The 21,635-nt window shown below is 40.7% G+C and overlaps 1 protein-coding gene across 3 annotated transcripts in view; it reads right to left on the minus strand.

The window, feature by feature from the left end:
- Window positions 1–4,792: 4,792 nt before the first annotated feature.
- NPY1R (neuropeptide Y receptor Y1) overlaps window positions 4,793–21,635 on the minus strand; it is a 226,269-nt gene continuing 209,426 nt past the window's right edge. For all 3 annotated transcript variants that reach the window (XM_078677008.1, XM_078677010.1, XM_078677009.1), the window contains one exon: window positions 4,793–6,005. In XM_078677008.1, the coding sequence (XP_078533134.1) occupies window positions 5,589–6,005 (417 nt within the window). In that variant the 3' untranslated portion in view covers window positions 4,793–5,588. The remainder of the gene's footprint in view (window positions 6,006–21,635) is intronic.

Below are 21,635 nucleotides of genomic sequence, written 5' to 3' on the forward strand. Positions count from 1 at the left end.
CAGTGGCATTCTGAGGTGACTGATGAATTGTTGACGAGGAGGATTGGGCTCCATTAGTAGTCATATGTTGAACAATAAGTCTTCCAGGGAAATGTTAGTTCCATGTGACAAGGAATGAAGGATAAAATGCCACATGTTGTCTGTAACACTCCTTAAAGTGCAGGTTTAAAGACCACAGAAGTATCCTGTGTGTCTAGTTGTCTAGTTGGAGCTAACGATGCTCATAGCATGTTGGTCACTTCCAACATACATTACTAGAAATGTGGAGGGCAGTTCAACCAGGGGGATTTGTGACAATAAAATCCGACGGTAATCTAGTAGGCTCAGGGCTCGATTGATGTAGTTACAAACATTAACAGAATCATTTAGAGCGAAGCTGATAAGCTGTCTGTGAAAGATATATGCAAGAAAATATGAATCTACGATGTGATTCTGTGTATAAGTGATTAAAACAGAGCACGTACAAGCTGACATATGTCTAGACATTTTGACATGTGCTTCGGGTAAATGTCTCACCTTTGATCTGTTCACATGAAAATCACAAGAAATGGCTAAAAGTCAAGGGTTCCTGAGGAGATCTGATTTAGTTCAAGTCCGTGGAAAGGTGAGCTCCTTGCAAAGCTTTCTTTACGCTTGCCCTTGTGTTGTGTGCATCTATTTTTTCAAATCTTGTTTTTTTTTGTAGATATTTTACTATAGGTGCAAGGTTGGAACAAAAGCAGTAGCCTTCCAGCACCTAAATGCTTTCCCTGCCTGCAGGAAATAACTACTCGTGATGAAACAGGCGATTGGTATTCACTAGACTTGTAATATGGATTTCTGTTGCAATGTACAAAGTCCAATTTCAAGTACGCAAAATAACAAATACATTATTGTAATTCACTATTCAGCAGTTAAAGCGCCCACTCAGTGGTTCAAAAAGACAGGTATCTTTACCCCGTCCTGTATCGCTAACTATCTCCAGCAACACATGCTTCAGAGTGGTTTTGTTTGATAACTTATCAATACTCAAATTAGGACAGCGTGTGTTGTTCTTAGGCTTGCAGGTGTATTTCATTCTAACCTATTAACTATGATTAAATAGCTCAGATGGGAAAGACTTCAATGCAGTAAGGGGCTCACCCGTAGAAGTACCCTACCTTGTCCCTCACTGAATTTATTTCTCCTGGAGGCACAGAATGAAAATGGACGTATACAAGGTAGGCAGTGAACTTCAACAATGATCTTATAATTATGATAAAATGAATGTCTCGCAGTCAGACAATAACATCGCTACATTTTAGTCAAGTAATGATTGTTCGAAGGGGAGATGTTTGGAGGACTCCATAATTTGTGGACTACAACGATATATTGTCGAAACGTATTTGAGGTATTATCAATTGGTGCTCAACATTTAGATTGACCCTTTCAGTGTGTTCTTTGTTTGCAATGCTTGCATATAATGTTATCTCTAAGTGGGAGGCTCATGTGCATCAACTAAATTCAAATTGTTCTCTTTGCTACAAGTATACAGCACACCTCATTGGTTTTAAGCCATTTTAGAACCAATGGTGGCACATGCAGGTTGGCGCGCTGGGTTGAGGCGGGGGTGGGTGTAAGTGTCAAACAACAGAAATGGCAAATCAATAAATAAAACCACGTACCTTGAGCTTGCAGCACCACCGTCTCAGCGATAAGGCAAACACAGGGTAAGTGATTTTGTTTATTGATATATTTTATGTTCCCTATTCCGTCATTTGCCACTTTCACTCCCCACGCCTGCCCTACAGCCGTTGCCCGTGGAGGGAGTTACGGTGGGGCAGGAAGGTGGGTGTGGGAGGGGCAGGGTGGGGGATGCTAAAAAACGGAATATGGATAATTGGAGGTAAGTAATCAATTTGATAAATAAAATGAATTTCGTAGCGCGGGCTGCATCGCATTTTGCGATGCAAGGCGCGCTTCGAAGTTCGTTTTATTTACTAAATTGTTCATTTACCTCCAATTATCCATATTCCGGTTTTTAGCATCCCCCACCCTTCCCCTCCCCTCCCCCGCCCCGCCCCGCCTTCCTACCCCACCGAAACTCCCTCCACGGGCCGCGGCTGCTGCCCTACCACATTTACCTACATGGGACAACACTGTTAGAACTATGGGAAAGAATGGAAACAGTAGAATGGAAAAACGTACAACACCACAGTTCTTTTGATGAATTAGTTCTGGACAAATTCGAAATGCAAATGTCTTATGGTACAAGTCATTTAATAGGAAACAGGTCCGACTCCGTGGAACGGTCACTGTGAGAAAATTAGACAGTGTATTAAAATTAATTCTTAAGAATCCGTTTTATGTTGCATTTTCTCTTTTTAACAGATCTGTTTTCGTGCAATGAAGTGGCATTTTTATGTTATTATTTTGGTCGCCTTTTCATGTCTCTATTTCACTCAGATAAAAAAAATAAACTGATGGTTCCGGGCTGGTGAAACTACATTTAGGTGAATTTGCAAACTGAAAGAAACTATTTCATCAAAGAATTTGAGGAAATAGGCACCAGGATAAAAATGCCAAAGGTACCAGCACTAGGATATAAGCAGGGGCAGGGGTAATAGGCTTTGACAGCTGTAATTTGGTTCAGTGGTAAATTGGAGAAGTGCAGTTAGGCATAGAAGTTTTAGGGTATTGATATGGTTGGAGCTAGTATAGTATAGACTGGGGCATCGGCAGGAGAAGATTGCAATGGAAGAGGTACAAGGGAATTGTATGGGTAGAGGAATTTGGGTATAGGCTGGAATAAAGTTTCAATGATATAGGAAGTTAAAAGTACTAGAGTACAGAGTCGGAGCAGAGGTACTACAATATAGTGTAGGTCAGACGACTAGGAAAAAGGTCATGCTATAGGTAGGGGTAGATGTACAAGCGTATAGACAGATGTAGAGGATATATTGGGGAAGGAAAAATGTATTACGGTACAGCCAGAGCTCCTAAGGTATAGATGGGGAAGAGACACTATGGCATAGGTAGAAGTAGATTCATTAGGGCATAGGCAGGTGAAGAGGTATTAAAATTTCTATATTGTGAAATAAGTTTGCATACTAATGCTAGGGTATAGGCAGAGATAAAGAAGCTGGGAGCAAATTTATGAAAAGGTCACGCAACGCAACTCAGCAAGACAACTTGCTGTGCTGTGTTGCATGACAGTGAGAGTCTAGGAATGCGCCATATCTACTAACGTATGGCACAATCCTGCTCTCTCCCTGTACGGGCACATTGAGTGCAAGCTTAGTGACAATGCAAGCACCCTTGTGTCAATGGTGCACAAGTGGTTGCCTTACAGGCAGAAATGCTTTTGTGCAGGAAGGGACACCTGCTTGCACAAAAGCAATCCCCAGAGGCATTTTTCTTTTCCTATGTGTGCTGCGGAATGCAGCACAGGTAGAAAGAGGTAAACACAAGGAGAAATATACATATTTTTCCTTGTTACAACTCACCTGGGAAGTAGCATTTTAATGCATTTTCAGGTTTATTACTCTGAGTAAATCTAGAATACACCAAAATCCATGGGTAAATGTGTGGGAACCGCCACCCTCCACCCATGGAACATCTTCCATGGGCAGAACAGCACAATGCTGCCTTGTGTTGCTCCAGATTTACAAAGCCATACAGAACCACACAAGGGGCTTTTCATGGCTTAGTAAATCTCACTGAAGCCCGTGCATTGCCTTGCACCACCTTGCATGAAGCTATGGCAACACACGGGCTTCGTATATCTGGGCCCTGGATCACAGGAAACGGTAGAGGTACTAAGCTAGAAGTAGATGTAGTGCTGCTGTAATATATGTAGCAGTAGATGTTCTAGAGCATAGGCAGTGGTAGAGTACTCAAGTATAAGAAGGGGCACATGTACTATGGTATATGTAGAAGTAGTGATCCTAGGATTTAGGGTTAAATTAATTGGGTAAATAAAAAAAAAAGAGTTGAAAGATAGGTTTTTAGTATAAGAAGATGGAAGAGAAAAGACGGTAATCATGTTCCAATTCAACCAAGACCAAAAGAGGGTAGATATGACTTAGAAAGAATGGTCAACACATAGTCCCATTATAAAATGGAAAAAAGTGAATCTGCATCATCTTAGCTTGTAGGGTTTTTGTTCAGAATTACAGGCATTCAACAGGGTGATTCACCATTTGAATGACATTCATGTGGAAAATATTGAGGATAGCGGTATGTGCAGAACGCTTTCACAGAACAGTAGTCCTTTGGTTACCTTTTCTCCTGAATCACATTTATCCTAGTTTATACCCTAGAAATTGTTTTGCTAATAGTCGTTCATGATTATTCTATGAACAACTCTAAGTAATATATGAAAACATAAAAATATAATGGGATGTCTAACAATAAATTCCCTAATATATTTCATGTACTATTTCTAAAAGAGTGACACTTCTGATGTTTGCAAGATATGTGCATTCAAAACATGATCTGAGCTCAACCATATCAAACCATCTTTACAGCTGAGTTTGAGCTGGACAAATTTTCACAATGGTGCCGTGCGCCAGCACTGCCAGTTTCTTTTATTTCTTAGGTAAGGAGCAACATGTCCTTTTCCTACTCTGCCCATCTCAGCCCAACTACCCTCATTTCAGGACCTACTCTCTCTAACAAATGATCAAATTATGTAGCTATTGGGATATCCATGGAAAAGAATAGGAAACATTGACCTCTGCAAAGAAATTAGGAATATATTAGCCCTGTTTTCCCATGATTCCATGACAAAGGAACTCCTTCTCAGATTACAGTGCTATAACGGAAACACATGTTTTTAACACAAAACATTTACTTATAGTGGGAGTTAAACATTGTCGCAACTCATACTTTCACACATAACAAATAAATTATATTTAAGTACATTGAAATGGTGCAGTCATGTATATAGTTCCATTTGGATGATTTTCTATGTTTAATAATGCTTGATTGAGAACACAATAATCTTGTCATTTTATATACACATTTTTCGTACTGCCTCTCTACAGACACATAACAGACAACAGGTCCTTTTCGCTATATTTTGTTATATTGAAAAAAAATGCTGAATATGCTTTCTCTCCTGTAATTTACAATATACAGCATGAACAAATCTATCTTTCATCTGGTCAATATCCTTCCAATAGCATACAACAGTGTACAGTGTTTAAAAGTTCAAAACACATAAAATAAATATAATGAACTATCTCTTCTGTTGTTCAAAAGCAAAAACAAGCTCAAATCGCTAATAAAAGGTCCACATGAATTGATATAAAGTATAATGAGTTAATAAAGACAATTTTTTAAAAGTAATAGCCATAGAGGTCTGAGAGTGTGGTAAGAATCTTTCATTAGGTGGTATGGTCCATCATGCTCGTCATATCTGTGGTTTTGTTTGCAAAAAGTTCAAAACCTGCCCTTGTGTTTAAAAGAAGGGGCACACGTCTATTTTTGATGTATTGATCCTTGATGAACAGTGAGGAATCTGACACCACTACAGTAAAGGTGCTACCAGGTTGTGCTTTTATTTAGTTAAACATTTCATATGTGTCTTCAAGGAGTTATCTATATCTTATTTTAGAGTAAGAATGTTATGCAACTGGGCTTGCTTGCTTTAGAGATGTTTTGGAAACATCAGTGTGCATGGTAGACATAGCGATGGTCTCATAGTCATCCTCCCGGGACCTAAAGTCACAAAAATTAAAGAAAAACTGCAAATCTCTCTGAAAGTTCTTGTTGAGAAATCCGTAGAAGATAGGGTTCACACAGGTTGAGACCATGGCTGTGAGATGGCACATCAAAAACAAGACATTGTGACTGCAGACGGAAAGAAGCTCATGATTCCAGTCAAAGACCAAGTTGAAAATGTTGAGCGGCAACCAGCAGACTGCGAATGCAACCACTATAGAAATAAGCATGAAATTGATTCTTTTAGTTTCATTGCACCTGTACTTATTGTCCCTCATTTTGTCCATCATGTTGTTTCTTCTTTTTAATCGTATGTATATCTGCAAGAGAAAAACAGTATTGATAAATATGTTTAACCTAAAATAGGAATGAAATTGTGAAGTAACAAATAAAGAGCTTATTTAATATGCTTTTAAACACTTTCAAAAATTTATTTTCTATTTGGCACTCTTTGCCTACTAAATAATGCTATGGGAAATCTGGATTCAGATTAGGACAACCCTTCCCAATAGCTTAACGTAAGATCCAATGTTTGATTAAATACATTTGTAGATGGATAATGTTGGACTGCGCCCTTTTTAGCAGGTTCACTCCAAATTTTTCCCTTCTGTTGCTGAACCCATCTTTGTTGGGATTTGGACTCTTTCTTTAGCACATTTTCCCTGTGATTCAGTAGTTAAGTGCTTATGTTCATGCTCTTAAATATAGTAAAATTAGCCTACACCTGATTGGTACTTTTAATTTGCATATAACTACCTAGGGCCTCTAAATTATACGCTACTAGTGGACTGCAGAACTCATTGTGCCACACACTAAAGTACCCTTGTAAAACACATATGTCCTAGACTTGCCACTACAGCCTGTGGTGCAGTTTTAAACAACCATTTTGACCTGGGTAAAATAAACCTCTTGTAAGGCGAAAGCATTTATTTTTTATTTCTCCTCCAAGAAAGGTCCTAAAAGGCTCAGTTGTCAAGGTGCATGGTATTTATAAAATTGGACTTGTGTTACATGTTCTGATAGAGAATCCCCAAAAGTTGTTTTTCACTGTAGCAAGGCTAGCTCTCTAACACTGGGTTAGTGTATTACACTTAGTGAGTGAGAACTTCAGTTTGGGAATACATAGAGATATGCTTCTTCCATTCATTTGAATTGTAATTTAGAATCCTCTTTAATGGTAATGATTTTAAGTTACTATTCTGAAAATGCCACTTTTAGAAAGTTGTCATTTTCGGCCTAAATTAAATGTGCCTTTCTGCTAGTGTCCAGAGTCACATGAATGTAAATGGCTCTCCTGTGGTATGTGGTGCATTTTTTACAGATATGGGGAAAAATGTCCTGGGGTAGCAGGAGTGGATCGTCCTGCTGAACGGCTGGTTAGATGTCCCCTGCCCTGTTTACACTACCGTTCCTTGCTGGTATCACCCCAGACACTCTGGAGCCAACCCCAGTGGAAAAAACAGACCAGAACTAGTTTGAGAGTAGGCCAGGAATAGCCCTCAACACAAAGGCGGGCACTAGGTATACATGTGGCACCTTCAGGACCTCTCATTTAAACACTGCTGGTCCTGTGGAAGATTAAGAAGAAGGACTGCCCTGCAGTCTGATGAAGGGTGGCTAGGACTGCTTGCCTTGAACCCAGGATCACCAGACGTAACTGCAAGGGTCAGTTCACTGACCTCCTGTCTGAGCTATGGGGTCACAACAAGCTTTCAGATGCCTCCCTGCAACTGCACAGTTGACCAGCACCCCCTGGACATGCCTGGGCCCTGCTGCTGGCATCTCTGGAATGAGTCCTGAACTACAAAAGGTGCCAACCAGGTGTTGGAGCCCTTGACTGGCATCAGAGTGGAAGCTGTCTGCTTTAAGCCTACACAAATCTGCACTCCAGGTGAAAATTCAGATGTTTGGAGCTTGGACTTTGAGAAGGTAAACTCTTAACTGGGAAAACCACATCCCTGTATCTGAACCATGCTCCATCATGGTCGGGTTGAACTTGTGTCTTTGAGCCACTCTCCCTTGATCAGACCTTTTGTTTCTTTTTTTGGGGGGAGTTTTATAGAGCATGACTTGACCCAAAGGTATCAGAGCGCATTGCATGTGCATCACTTGCGTCACAGATGAATACATGCATATTTTTGTTAGGCACAGGGAGATTAAGTGATTTTCCCAGAATCACAGGATGTTAAGCATTCCTACCAAACCTTGAGCCTGGTTCCCCAGCTTCGAGGTCGAGCACTCTAGCTTCGTACAATTTTTACATGAAACTTAAAAAACTCAGAAATCTGGTTCTACTGCTTTTATGGCAAGTTACTGGATAGTTAAACACAGGTTTATTTAGTAAATCTTGTGTCTCACCATAACATGGATTTTGTTTATTTGAATGGCACTTTTATCCCTTCATCCTATCAACTAATAACCCAGTTTATTGCAAACAATTATCAGTATTGGTTCTGTTTTCCAACAAGGAGTTCAGACTAATAGCAAAGACAAGGAGTGTGCATACATCCTTAAGAGACCCTTCATGCCCTCACAACTGACACTTGTGGTCTACTCCTACATGTACAGATGCACATGTATGGTAACTTTACATGATGACTTATCACCTCACTCAGGGCATCCCTTCTGTCTGTGTCTTCAAATAAATAGACTATCCTGTTGTCCTGCTTCATCTTTCTCAGGCTTTCCCTTCTGATAGAAATGAACAGTTTCAGAGGACCTATCACATTAAAAAGCAAATGTTTATTTTGGCATATGGAAAATAGAACTCAAATTATTTCAACCAATACAAAGAAATCGGGATATTAATGAATTAACAATGTTTTCATAAGATATATGAGGGTACAAATACCCAAAAAAGTTAGTGCATCATCGAGTAACTTGGGATCTAAGTGCGATGGCTGAGATTTAAGAGGTTCAAAGTATTTATTAGTTTCAGGGACACTTTTACAAATGTCACCACTATATGAACTATTTTTGAAAGTGTGTTGAACACTTTTTGCGATTACTAGGGGATTGCAATGACCTACCTCATGAATATTAATGAGGTACATCGCAATTTGCGACCCCCTAGGAACAGAAAAAATTACTGGGATGATGGCCTGCTGGGTGATCAGAAGCCCACCATGTCTGTGATTGCTTTTGAATAAAGCTATTTTTTTTTAAATACAGCCCGTTTTCCTTCTGGAAAACAAGATGTGTTTCTAAAACAAAAATGAAAAGTTTTCTGTTCATATTTCAAGAGTAGGGTGTGGTCCTTGAGAACAGTGCCTGCTCTTAAAAAACGCAGTAACAAACATTCACATAGGGAAAGGGGTCCCTTGGGAAGCCCTTCCCATTTGCGAATGGGTTACCACCTACTTAAAGTAGGTGGTAAAATGCTTGATGCATGTGTCCCCTAGTTTTTCTGGTGTGTGAAGACAAGACCCAATTTAACAGGGTACTGGTCGTAATTCTGCACTGTAAAATCACATGAGGCTTGGGCTGCTGCAGCAGCTCAGACTCATTCCTTTTTTTTCTGGCAGAGAGAACATACAGTGCTTCACCCTGAGCAGAAATACCCACCCCCTTCCATTACCTAGTCACCAGGCTCCGTCCTCATCCTCCACCCCACCCAGTGGTCCACGCATATATTTACCACCTGCTTACAGCAGGGGATAAATGTATGCAATAGACCCAGTGGAATTATGAATTCTCAGTGGCGTTACTGACTAGAAATCGGATTCACATGGTCATTCCCTGTTCCATAGTGTTTAACTTGTAAATGCACAGTACTGGGTTGTATTTATCCTACAATAACTGTGTAATTATCATGCTAATTTAGGGGCCGATTAGGATGGCGGTTTTTCCGCATCCTCCGGGCCGGCGGAAGTGTCCGCCGGCCTGGAGGATGCGGAAAAACCGCAGCGGAGACTCCAAAGACCCACCGCCAAATTAGGATGGCTGGTGGGTCTGATAATCTGTCCGCCGCTTTTCCGCCGCGGTCGGAAGGCGACCGCGGCGGAAAAGCACTAACATGTCTGGCGGTGTCTATCAGACACCGCCAGGCATATTAGGATGTCTGTAAATATATGCTTTTCCGCGGCGGCTTTACCGCCGTGGAAATGCATACGGACCTTCACTTCGGGGGCCCGTTGCGGGCCCCCTGGGTGAAGGTGGGGTGGGGGGTGCACATGGGGGGTACCTATGGTACCCCCCTGCAGTTGCGTGCACAATGCAGCAGGCACCGCGCGGTGCCTGCCGCTTTGTGCACGCAAATGCTGTGCATGGATTTTTTACATTGCGGCGGGTGCAGCTTGAAGCTGCACCCGCCGCAATGTTAGAGATAGAGGATGTGACCGCCACCCTGGCGGTCACATCCTAATTTGATCGGAGGGAACGCCGCAGCCCATGCGGACGTTCCCTCCTCCTCAGGGGTCGCGGACGGACTCAAGTCCGTCCGCGATCCTAATCGACCCCTATATGTGTAGTAAATTACAGTTTGTCAAGGGGGATAAGCCCATGGTCTCCACACTCACACAGAGGATCTTTCACTATATTTAGAGATCCCCATCCTGTAAGGCTGGGATTTCCATGCAGTGAGGACTGCTGCAGTGGCAGCTCGCCCTTCAGAGCACTGCAGGCTTGTTGAGGCGGCACCATTTATAAAGCACTGAATCTGAAATGTTGTTTTTCTCCCAGAAAATAAACTCTCAAAGAGATAGTTTTCTCAATACAAAATACAGATGGCTTGATGTGCAGAGAGCTTTCTCCCTGTGTGGGTAGACCATTCAACATTTACCCTGTAAATGAGCGATGGGAGCCCCGCCTTCAATAGGCTGGGGTGACCATCATTTTGACTTGGCAGTCCCTTGACATATGGGCCATCAGAGCCAGCAAATGCTCCACGGGCGAAAACATATCCCTTTTACCAACTCTAAATAGGGTGCGAGAATGCAGGGTTACTGGAGTGGAAGAAACCTAGGGGAATATTTACTAGAATATGGTGCACTACGGCACAGCAAGCCATTTTGCTGCGCTGAGCTGCATCAGTAGGAAAGTGGAGAGATGTCTTATATTTACAGCAATATGGCACATCCCTGTGCTTTCGTCTGTGCTTGTGCCCAACTGGCTACCATCACAGGCACCCTTCCACCATGGTGCAAGGGTCCCTACGTTGCAGGGTTGATTGCTTTTGTTCAGGAAGAGACCCCTTCCTGAACAAAAACAGTAATTGAGGATTTTTTCCTCCTTCTATGTGTGCTGCAGAATGAAGCACACATAGGAAAAGTAAAAAACAAGGAGAAATGAAGGTATTTCTTCTCGTTGTGCCACTTAAACGCCTTCCCTGGGGAGGTGTTGGATTCTGATGCATTTCCAGGTTTAAAAAACCTGTAAAATCTGGGAATGCATCAGAGTGCATGGATGTTGCTAGGGAACAGCCACAGCGCAACCCATGGAATGCCCTTTCACGCAGAGTGATGCGTGAAAGGGGGCCATATTTCCAAACTCATGAAAAGCTGAGCATTTCACCTCTGTCTTTGCTCCTGGTGCCTTGAAACTGGCCGAATGCAATATTTAGTGCTAAAGAAAATGGCAAAAATTATATGATAACCAGCAAAACATCTTTCTTTGGAGAGTAAGGCAGACTGGAGATAGTTTAGGAATACGCAGTTGAGGTCAGGAAAAAGAAACAGGGCTGTAACCCATCCACCTTTGTATATAATAACATTTAAAAAAATCATTTAGCAAAGCTCAAACATTTATGAAAATACATACACACTTGCACACATCATACCTTGTAAGCACAAATTTAATTTCACCAAGACATGATTACACATTGTGTCTTATTGCTGCTAAGACTATGTTATTTCAAATTCTATCTCTCAGCCTTCAACTCCTCAAGGGCTCCTTTTTAGGCCGTCACCAATATGCTCTTTGTCAAAATAACTATTCCCCCTTCCAAGTTGTTTGTAAAAATGCAGCCTCTTTTTGTATGTTTTCAAGGATATTCACAATTGTATTGTCTGGTTTCTGCTTTCATCATGTCCATTAAACATGATTGCACACCTTTGTCCTTTTCTGTGAATCCTCTCACAGCTCTCCCATTGATTAAACAAGATTTAGAGGTTTAGTCCTTCCTTAGCTCCCTATAATTGTCCTTCCCAGATGATACATGCCCAGTGAGGACTCTAAAATCTTTGTGTACAGTTGATACACCTGCTTTTACCTTCATCCTTAACATCTGTTTGTCTGGTACTGTCCCTTCTGGATTGATGAAAGCAGCTGTCAAACAAGGACTTCACCTCCTAGACTCCCTGTTCTTGTGTTGCATCATCGTTGTGCCCAAAGGCGCTTTAATTAATGGCGTGGGTCCCGCCCCACAGGAGGCCCGCATAGCACGAGTAGACAACACTGGGGAGACTTCTAAATTAATGTTGCGGGACATGCGTGGGTGGCAGCCAGGCCAAGTTGGGTCCGTCCTGTGCTCGTCAGTGCCCGGAGGAGACTGGGCTGTGCACCCTCTCTTATATCTCTACTATAGTTCCATCTCAGAGGTGGTGAGTGTAACTTTTATTTTTCTTATCCTGTAGCCTTTTTGGAGTGGTTTTCAGTGAAAGTTTCCAATTGTTATCGATATGCACCTGATCCTTTAAGCACGGCCAGTACTGTTGTGAAATCAAGTTCAATCAGTATGGGGAAGGGGAATGCGGAGACTGCCCATGGGGGCAATAAAAGACCAAGAGCTAGCAAGACCCTACTGTCTTTTTAAATCAGGCAGTGGGAGCATTATCAGATGAGATCTCTTGTGCTGAGTTACAGTTTGCTGTCGATCACCAAGCTACTGTTTTAGTTAGAGACACAGAAGGTGAGGGGGCTGTTGGTCCCACCGCTGTCTCCACTGACCTCCCCCTTGTGCCTTCTTCTTCCTGTCAAGCTTTAACCTCTAATCTTCCAAACACTGAGGCACACCTTACTAATGATAATGTTACTATCAACAAGCATTTTGATGTTATCAAAGATTGGGTGCCTGACGCAAAAAATCAAACCCAAGACAATTACATTTTAATAAATTAACCGAGAATTCTGTAATTGGCCCTAGGAAGGCCTCAGTGAAATCTGCACACAAACCCAATTCTTGGAGTCCCACCTCTCCAGGGCAGGATAAAACTGACAGTTACCTTGCGGAAATATTTGGTAATCTGCAACACAAGATTCTTTCAGCCCTTAATGCTTTTGGAACCCGTATTACTGCACTGGAGCAGTTAGTGGGAAGTCTCAAAGGGTCTGTGGATAACATTCAATTATATATTAAATACCTGCTCTGTAACCCACCCGAGCACAAGCATCTGTATCACCACAACACGATATGACATTTCTACAAGTTGTCCAAAGGGCTCCTTGGATCGCAGTGAACCCCTCTGCCCCAGGCTACTTATAAGACCCCATTACTTTTACATGCTGACATTTGTTCCCGCCATCCAATTATTTTATCCTAAAAAAATGGAAATGCTGTTCATCGGTCAGCTTCTGTTCCTGTTCGGCTGCCCTGCTTGAGTGACCATTCCAACCCTATAACGGCAGACTTCCACATATCTCAAAAAGTTTCCTCTGAAGATCATTTTTGTAATCACACCATTCAGTTGCCCCCAGCAGTCACCCCCTACGTTCTTAAATTGGTGGACGTTCCACCTTTAAGGAAGAATGCACAGTAATACTACGATCAACTCAAGAACAAAGTAGTTAATTGGCTGGCAACTAGAGTGAATACATACCAGCCTCTATTCCAGACCCTGGCAGAGGAGATTATTATGGTTTGTAGGGTGGGTTGGATTGGTCCTTCCCAGAATATGCTTTTGGGTGACTGTATAACAGTTAATTTTAATAACGCAGCTTGAGCTGGCTTTATATTACACACATTGGTGGGAAAAGGCACTTCAACAGACCGAATATCATTACTCCATGTTGTTTCTTCTATTCACCGCATATCTCTGGGGTATCTGGTTAGAGAGGCCTGTGCTTGAACCAAAAATGGCTGCATGATGGATTGGTCAATCATCCATGCCACAGTAGTACTGCAACTATTCAACTTAGTAACTGTTTTTCACTTCTGACCAAGCTGGAAGTTCCTGATCGACTGGACCCAGCCCCCAATGTAGAGGATCCAGGTATGGCGCCTGAGACCTATAGTCTTGGGACACTTAGAGTTCTCAGTTGGAACATAGCTGGGGTCTCGAGCAAGCTAATAGATGCCGGATGACTGAGCATGATGACAAACTGAGAATATTTGTTTGCAGGAAACGAGGGATGTTAAGGGTTGTTTACATTTGGAGGGTTTTACCTCATACGTAGTACCAGAAACCCTTTCATGCAGCGGGCTTGGTAGCGGCGGCTTAACCACTTTAGTAAACTTGGGCCTCAGCTGTAAAGTAGTTGTTTTTAAATTTAACTCGAAGACTGTTTTGTGTACCCTTTTATCTTTCACTAATAAGTTTAGTTTTCTTCTTATTAATTTTTATAATGCAGCCACATCTAAGAATGAACTGCATGCTGTTACTAGTCTTAAAGCCTTTATAGAAGACTTTTATCAATCTGAACCTCCATTCACTGTGATCATGTTAGCTGGGATTTTATTCTGCATCCATGTCATTCGTGTCTCAAGAATAATGACCCAGACCTTGGGCACACAGCTATTGACCAGGTGCATTTCGAGCACACTCCCTAAAGTGATTCCATTAATAGTTTAATTACTGAGCTCAACCTGAATTTAATGGATCCTAATCAGGAGAACTCAGTTGAGAGAATACCTACATTTAAGGGGGGAGGTCATAGTTCTATAATAGATTATATCTTCATTTTATTTTTTACTTATCCTTAGTTCACTTAGAATTTAAAGTAAAATGCCACAATTTAAGTGATCATAATCCCCTGACGGCTGTTTTCCTATGGGACAAAAAATCTATTGGCATAGTATATTTATATTAGGAGCCAACCTCTCCAACTGATCAGGGATGAAGATTGCGGTTGGCCTCTATTGTCCCCTCAGATTTTGTTCATAATTTGGTTTCCATTTGCCAAGCTGATTTCTATTTGTATCTTTCAGTCCTTAAATCACTCATTCCCTGTTTTAAAGATCTCTGTCAATAGCCAAAATACATCGCCGATCCACTGCAACATGTTTATTGTATTTGTATCAGGTCTGACCAACCTTTCTCAAATGCACAATTTGTAATTATTTGCTTATATTGGCTCTAAGACTAGCAATGCCCGCATTGTCTGGAGTGTTACCCCCCTACCATTATATGAACCATAAACTCTATAGTTTTGGTTTCATTGAGCCCCAGCCCCCAAAAATCTTATAATGTGGAACAACTTCTATCCTGACCTTGTCTATGAGTCATGATTTAGTACTTTCCTTTTCTCAAGATCATACTTTATGTTTTGTTATTTTTTATTTTCTTGATTATAAATTTTCAAAGCATCCAACAGTCACCTGAATCTGGCAGATGTCTGACATAATATTGCCATATCATGTGTGTAGGCAAGTAAAGAGGTGGGGGGTCATCATTTTTGGGGTGAGTGTACCATGTTTATCCATCTACACTTGTGTCCATCTATCTGTGTATAGCACACACATTTGGAATATTATCAAGTCTGGTTCATATCCCATCTATTCTACTTTCCTGCATTGCTTAGGTCTGTCGACTTTATCATAGTCTGTGCTGTAATAAATGAAAGAATAGTAGAGCCTCTGATGGGTGGACAAAGATGTTGATGCATTCAAATACACATTTGAAGCATTCAAATGCAAAGCAAAATTATTATCTGCACTTGTCGCACCCTTCATAATGCCAGGTTGATTGAATGGAATCTCTGTTCAATCCTGCTTTCCACATTCTGCAAAAGGGTTTCTTGTGAAGAGTTTATTCTGTGCATCTACTAAGCACATCAGTGGATAGTTATTTGTCATTGCTGGTCATTACCTACTTGCAGTTGCCAGTAGGTAGTTATAGTTAGGACCATGTTTCCATAGGAAAAGCATTTTTTGACTTGCCTATAACGTGGGCTTCGTTTGAACAATCTTCATGAAATTTTCCCCAAAAATGTCAAGGTATCTTCTGGTTGTCATGAAAAGTTTGGGGTGATCCATGCAGTGGGGACTGAGAATTTGGGGCACGAAATAAGGGTGCAATTGTAATGTTAATTCCCATAGGAACCTTTAGCCACAGCTACAGCCCGAACCGCTGAACAGGCTTACACCAAATTTGGCAGGGACGTTGATGTTGGTTCAAGGAACTGTCTTTTGCTTATTTGGTTTAAATCTGTTCAGTAGCTTTTGAGAAATGTAAGCGCAAAATTATAGTGATATCTCTAGCTGTGTATATTTTGCAACGGTTTTGTAAGTAATCACATGTGCACGTGCCATGGGAATGCTCTGATTGGCTGGATGTAACTGAACATAAAAATTATGGCTGCCATTTTATCTATCAGGAATGGTTCCTGGGGTTGAAAATTTGTGTGACAGCCCACATAATGGGTCAAAGTAGAGGTACTCTTACCCCATGTCGGAGAATTAGGGGTGTTAGTGACACAAGTTATGTGTCCAAAATTGATTTTTTTAACCACATACTGTATTTGCGACAACGCCGGGACAGCCAGCACAGTCCCCCGTGTAGCATTGCAGGGACGTCGTGACTATCGACAATGTCGCAAATATTGGTGGGAATAATGCAAAATAATCAGTGAATCATTAACCACTTGGCTGCTAAGGGTGTTCGATGAGCTCCATTGACTTTCCATTGAAATCAATGGAAAGTCCATGACGAGTTACCCTTGTCATTAGCGCTGAAGGGGTTAATACCCGCTGTTAATACACATTGTTATAGGGATATTGAGATTTTGATAAAATGTTTTTATAAAGTTATTTATATAGTGAGTTAGGTACTGTGATGGTTAGAAATAATGATATAGCTATAATTTTTTTGTGTGATGGTAGCTTTTGATTTCATGCTTTTGCTTTCTGCCTTCACACCGAACTGCAGGGATCACGATGACCAACGTCCTTGCGAACTCCGGCCTCCCCGTCAAAGCAGAAAATAGTTTTTAGAGATGGTTGTTCCAGAAATACACTAGAAAAACATAAGTTTGAAGTGTACAATAATAAACTCCTAGTGTGTGTAATACTGTCATATGTGTGCAAATATGTGTTTTCACTTAATGAAAAAAGGCATGATCGACGCGGTTAAGGACGTCATAGCGACGTCCTGAATAACTACGGAAAATAGGTCTGAAAGATGGTTTTTAAAGAAACTTAGTAGAAAAATATGAGTTTAAACATGCTTTGAAGGAAGTATGTATATAGTGATATGTATGGTGCAATGTTAAGAATGGATCTATTTACATATTATTTTTTGATGTGTTGTTGCCCATTGCATGTCTGGTTTTGTTTTCCATGTTCTCAATGTATCCAGGGGGATCATAACGTTGTGGTGAAGATTTTCCAAAACTTGAGGAAAAAGACCCTTTAGAAACCATTTTCACAATATTTCGGGCATGAGGTTTGCTCTGACCTGAGCCGTTGTATTGGTTGTGTGTATAGGCTGCAATGCATAGGACAAGATGCAGAGTTTCATCTTATTTAGAAACACTCTCTTGCCTTCATCTGTAAAATGCACTCCATCATTTCTATAAATTCCATGCATGTCAAAACGCAGATTGTTGTTATAGATACAGCCCTGCAATGGTTTTTGAGGAATGCAGAAACAATTTTATTAACATGTTTCCTAGCTTTGTCGATCTGTGGACAGAATTAACTTGACCACTTCCATTTCTGTCTGTGTCATTTATTACAGTACAGCAAGACTGTGTGAGGGAAAATTGACATCAGTTCTTCAAAGGAATCCTTCATTAGGATTTCCAGCCCGACCCCACTTAGTGTGCCTAAATCATTTCCACCACAGTGCACAATCATGTGGTGAGGTGCTAGACAATCTACAATAGTTTTAACCAACTTCATTGTTAAAATAAACCACTATGTTATTAAAGAGCTTGACTCAAATTTGATGTAAGATATATCTGTATATGTGTTTTTACAGTTTGTCATTTGTGTACGCGACTACCGATGTCATTGCGACCTCTGGTGTTACCATCAACAAGGAAAATGCGCTTTTGATGTAGTTTTTTCGACAAATGAATACAAAGGGGAAAGTCAAATTAATATCTTCCTAAACAACTTGACTGAAACTTTAGGTAAAGTATGTCTATAAATGTGTTTTACACTTTGTCAAAAACAAGAGGTATTAGCTGTGTGTTCTTAGCAATTGCACTCATAGAATCATACAGGCACTACCTATGTAATCATACAATCACAAACGCACTACTCATGCACTTATGTAATTACCTCGACATTACATACTTGATCAATCGATATTAACTTTATTTCGGTTTGATGAACAATAAAATTGCACACTGCCAAGAAATTTTTGAATACATAAAAACTTAATAAATCCAATCACATTTCATGCCAGTATACATTTATTAATTGATTTCCAACAGAGCACATAAAACAACAGGGATAGTCAAATTACTATCTTACTAAACAACTTGACTGAAACTTTAGGTAAAGTATGTCTATAAATGTGTTTTACACTTTGTCAAAACCAAGAGGTATTCGCTATGTTTTCTTAGCAATTGTACTCATAGAATCATACAGGCACTACCTATGCAATCATACAATCACCAAATGCACTACTCATGTACTTATGTAATTACCTAGACATTACGTACTTGTTCGATCAATATTAACTTTATTTCGGTTTGATTAACCATAAAATTGTACACTGCTAAGAAATTTTTTTAACACATAAAATTGTAATCAATCCAATCACATGTCATGCCAGTGTACATATATTAATTGATTTCCAACATTGCACATCAATTTATAAAATGCAGCTCTATAAGTATATTAAACCACAACAATTACTCCAACTGACCGTGTGTTGGTCAATCTGAAATGCACTTGGGTGGGGGAACTGAAGCTTATAGTTTGCGGAGGACGGTGTAACTTCACCACTCGGTGAGGAAGGAAAGGATTCCTTTTTATTTTGTTTCCCTCGCACACCCTAGTGGTGTCATGCTTCATCATCGGGTCACTCCGACGCCTAGAAGTCGGGGTGGGCTCAACCACAGTGTTGGGAGCTCTTTGAAGATTGTAGAAGGCCAGGAGGGCTAAAGAAGTAAAAAACCTGTGACAGAACCCCAGTTTCCCTTTATTTTTGGGTCTGTCACGGTTATTAAAATAATGTAAAAGGGGAGTCGGTGTAGGAGTGTTATGGTCCTAAGACCCTAGTGCCCTCATGTTTAAGTCCATACGTGGTCTTAAAGATCCAGGACTTTCTTGAGGGTTTAAGTTGGCCTTCCTGGGGTACAGTAAGGGGAATTCCCTATCCTGTCAGTGAAAACAAGGGCAGAGTAGCTGCAAAAGCCGGTGACCGAGACCGAACAGGTTGTAAGGCAGGGCAGGACTCTTGACGAAGGTTTGACTACAGAGCTACCCCACATGGCCAAACGGTCCCCTGAGACACAGTGACTCCACAGAATCAGAATGGAGATCCACATGTGCTAGAAAATTTCTTATCACACACATAAGGAGCAGCTACTCTGCCCTTGTTTTCACTGACAGGATAGGGAATTCCCCTTACTGTACGCCAGGGAGGCCAACCCGAGCCTTGAAGAAAGTCCTGGATCTTTAAGACCACGTATGGACTTAAACATGTTGGCACTAGGGTATTAGGACCTAACACTCCTACACCGACCCACCTTTTAGGTTATTTTAATAACCGTGCCAGACCCAAAAATAAAGGGAAACTGGGGTTCTGTCACATGTTTTTTACTTCTTTAGCCCCCCCTGGTCTTCTACAATCTTCAAGGAGCTCCCAACACTGAAGAAAGTCCTGGATCTTTGAGACCACGTATGGACTTAAACATGTTGGCACTAGGGTCTTAGGACCTAACACTCCTACACCGAGTGGTGAAGTTACACCATCCTCCGCACACTATAAGCTTCAGTTCCCCCCACCTAAGTGCATTTCAGATTGACCATCACAGTCAGTTGGAGTAAATGTTGTGGTTTAATGATTTCATCTGGGAGGAGTTACTCCGACCTAATTTCCTCTCTACCCTCCAGACATTGAAAAAGTTATTCAGAAGGCCTCCTTGTGTACATGCTCTATAAGTACAGTCAGACCCATGGTGGCAAAAACCTCAAAGTGAGAACCCTTGCGGGTAAGGTCCTAAGGGTCCAACATGTGACCCAGGTTATCTGTATTATTTCCAAATGAAGGTGGCTCAGGTATACACTCACTCACAGACCCTTAAAGCCACTCACACACCCAGTCACCAACCTATACAGCAACTCACACACCCACCGGTAAAGTATACAGGTTATAGTTAGGAAATAAAATTAATAATGTCTTTGAAAGTCACTGAAAGCAAAAAAGGTTACAGGGATGGTATAGTTAGGAATTAGCATTTAAAAAACCTAATAAGGTCACTGAAAAAACAAAAAGTTCTAGGAATGTTATAGTTATGAAATATAATTTTTTTAAACCTTAGAAGTTCAGTGAAAAAACAGAGGTTACAGAGATGTTATAGTTAGGCTGACATTTCACTCGTACAAAACCAGAGAAATTTAGCAGTTAACTATAACTCAGGCCCCTGCAATGCACTGCTTATGTTCTCACATATTTTTTCACTCATATCATGGTCAGTGACATCACTGATGACATCGAAAATGACATCACTGATGATATCACGAATTACATCACTGATGACATCATCCACAGGATCTCTGAAACACCCACTCACACCCCAATATAACCTTTCATACACCCCTCCAATTTCTATACTAGCATTCTCAAAACCATTGACACATCCATACCAGTACTTTGACATCCACTCACTGATTCATAGGTCTACACACACCTACTCTCAATTATCCATACAGCCACTCATACACCAACTTACTCACCAATAACGCCACTGACATATCCATATGACATATCCACCAATATATGGTTTTGTATGTGAAAAATCTGAACCTGACTAGAAAAGCTTTGAAACCTTTGGTTATTCAGTCAATTTTTGAGTTTGTTTTTCAAATTCTATTTGCTAACTATAATGTCCTTGTAACCTTTGTTTTTTTCAGTGAATTCCTATGGCTTTTCAATGGTATATCCTATAACATCCCAGTAACCTTTGTTTTTTCAGTGAATATAAGAAATATATATATCTATATATGTATATATAAATATATATATGCATATATTTACACACACAAACATATGGCAGATGTATATATATATATATTCACTGAAAAAACCATAGGTTTTAGGGACGTTATAGTTCGAAAATAGCATTTGAAAAATCTTAGAAATTCACTGAAAAAAACATAGGTTTCAGGGATGTTATAGTTAGTTAGACATTTCATTCATTTAAAACCAGAGAAATTTGGCCGGTATACTTAGTAGAGCTAACTATAACTCACGCCCCCGCAATGCACTGCAGATTACGCCACATATTGGATCACTCATGACATGCTCAGTGACATCACTGATGCCATCACTGATGACATCTCAAATGACATCTCTGATGAGATCACTAATGAACTCATCAAGTGACTGAGTATTTCTAAAAAGTTCAAGAATGTTATATCTATATATGCCAAGGTATATTGAAGAACAATTGGTTGTCTGAGAACCTGTATGGGTGCCTGAGTGTCTGTGTGGGGGGTTGAATCCCTGCATGGATGTGTGAGTGGGTGATTCACTGGGTGTATGCAATTATGAGTGCATGTGGTAGGGAGTGTATGGGTGAGTGAGTGTACTTATAGCTGTGAATGGATGTCTTAGTGGTCTATGTGTAAGTAACTACATATGTGAAAGGCAGTATTTGTGAGTGTTGGAGTATATAAG

Source organism: Lissotriton helveticus, chromosome 2_1, assembly GCF_964261635.1.
Source record: "Lissotriton helveticus chromosome 2_1, aLisHel1.1, whole genome shotgun sequence".
Lineage (NCBI taxonomy): Eukaryota > Metazoa > Chordata > Amphibia > Caudata > Salamandridae > Lissotriton > Lissotriton helveticus.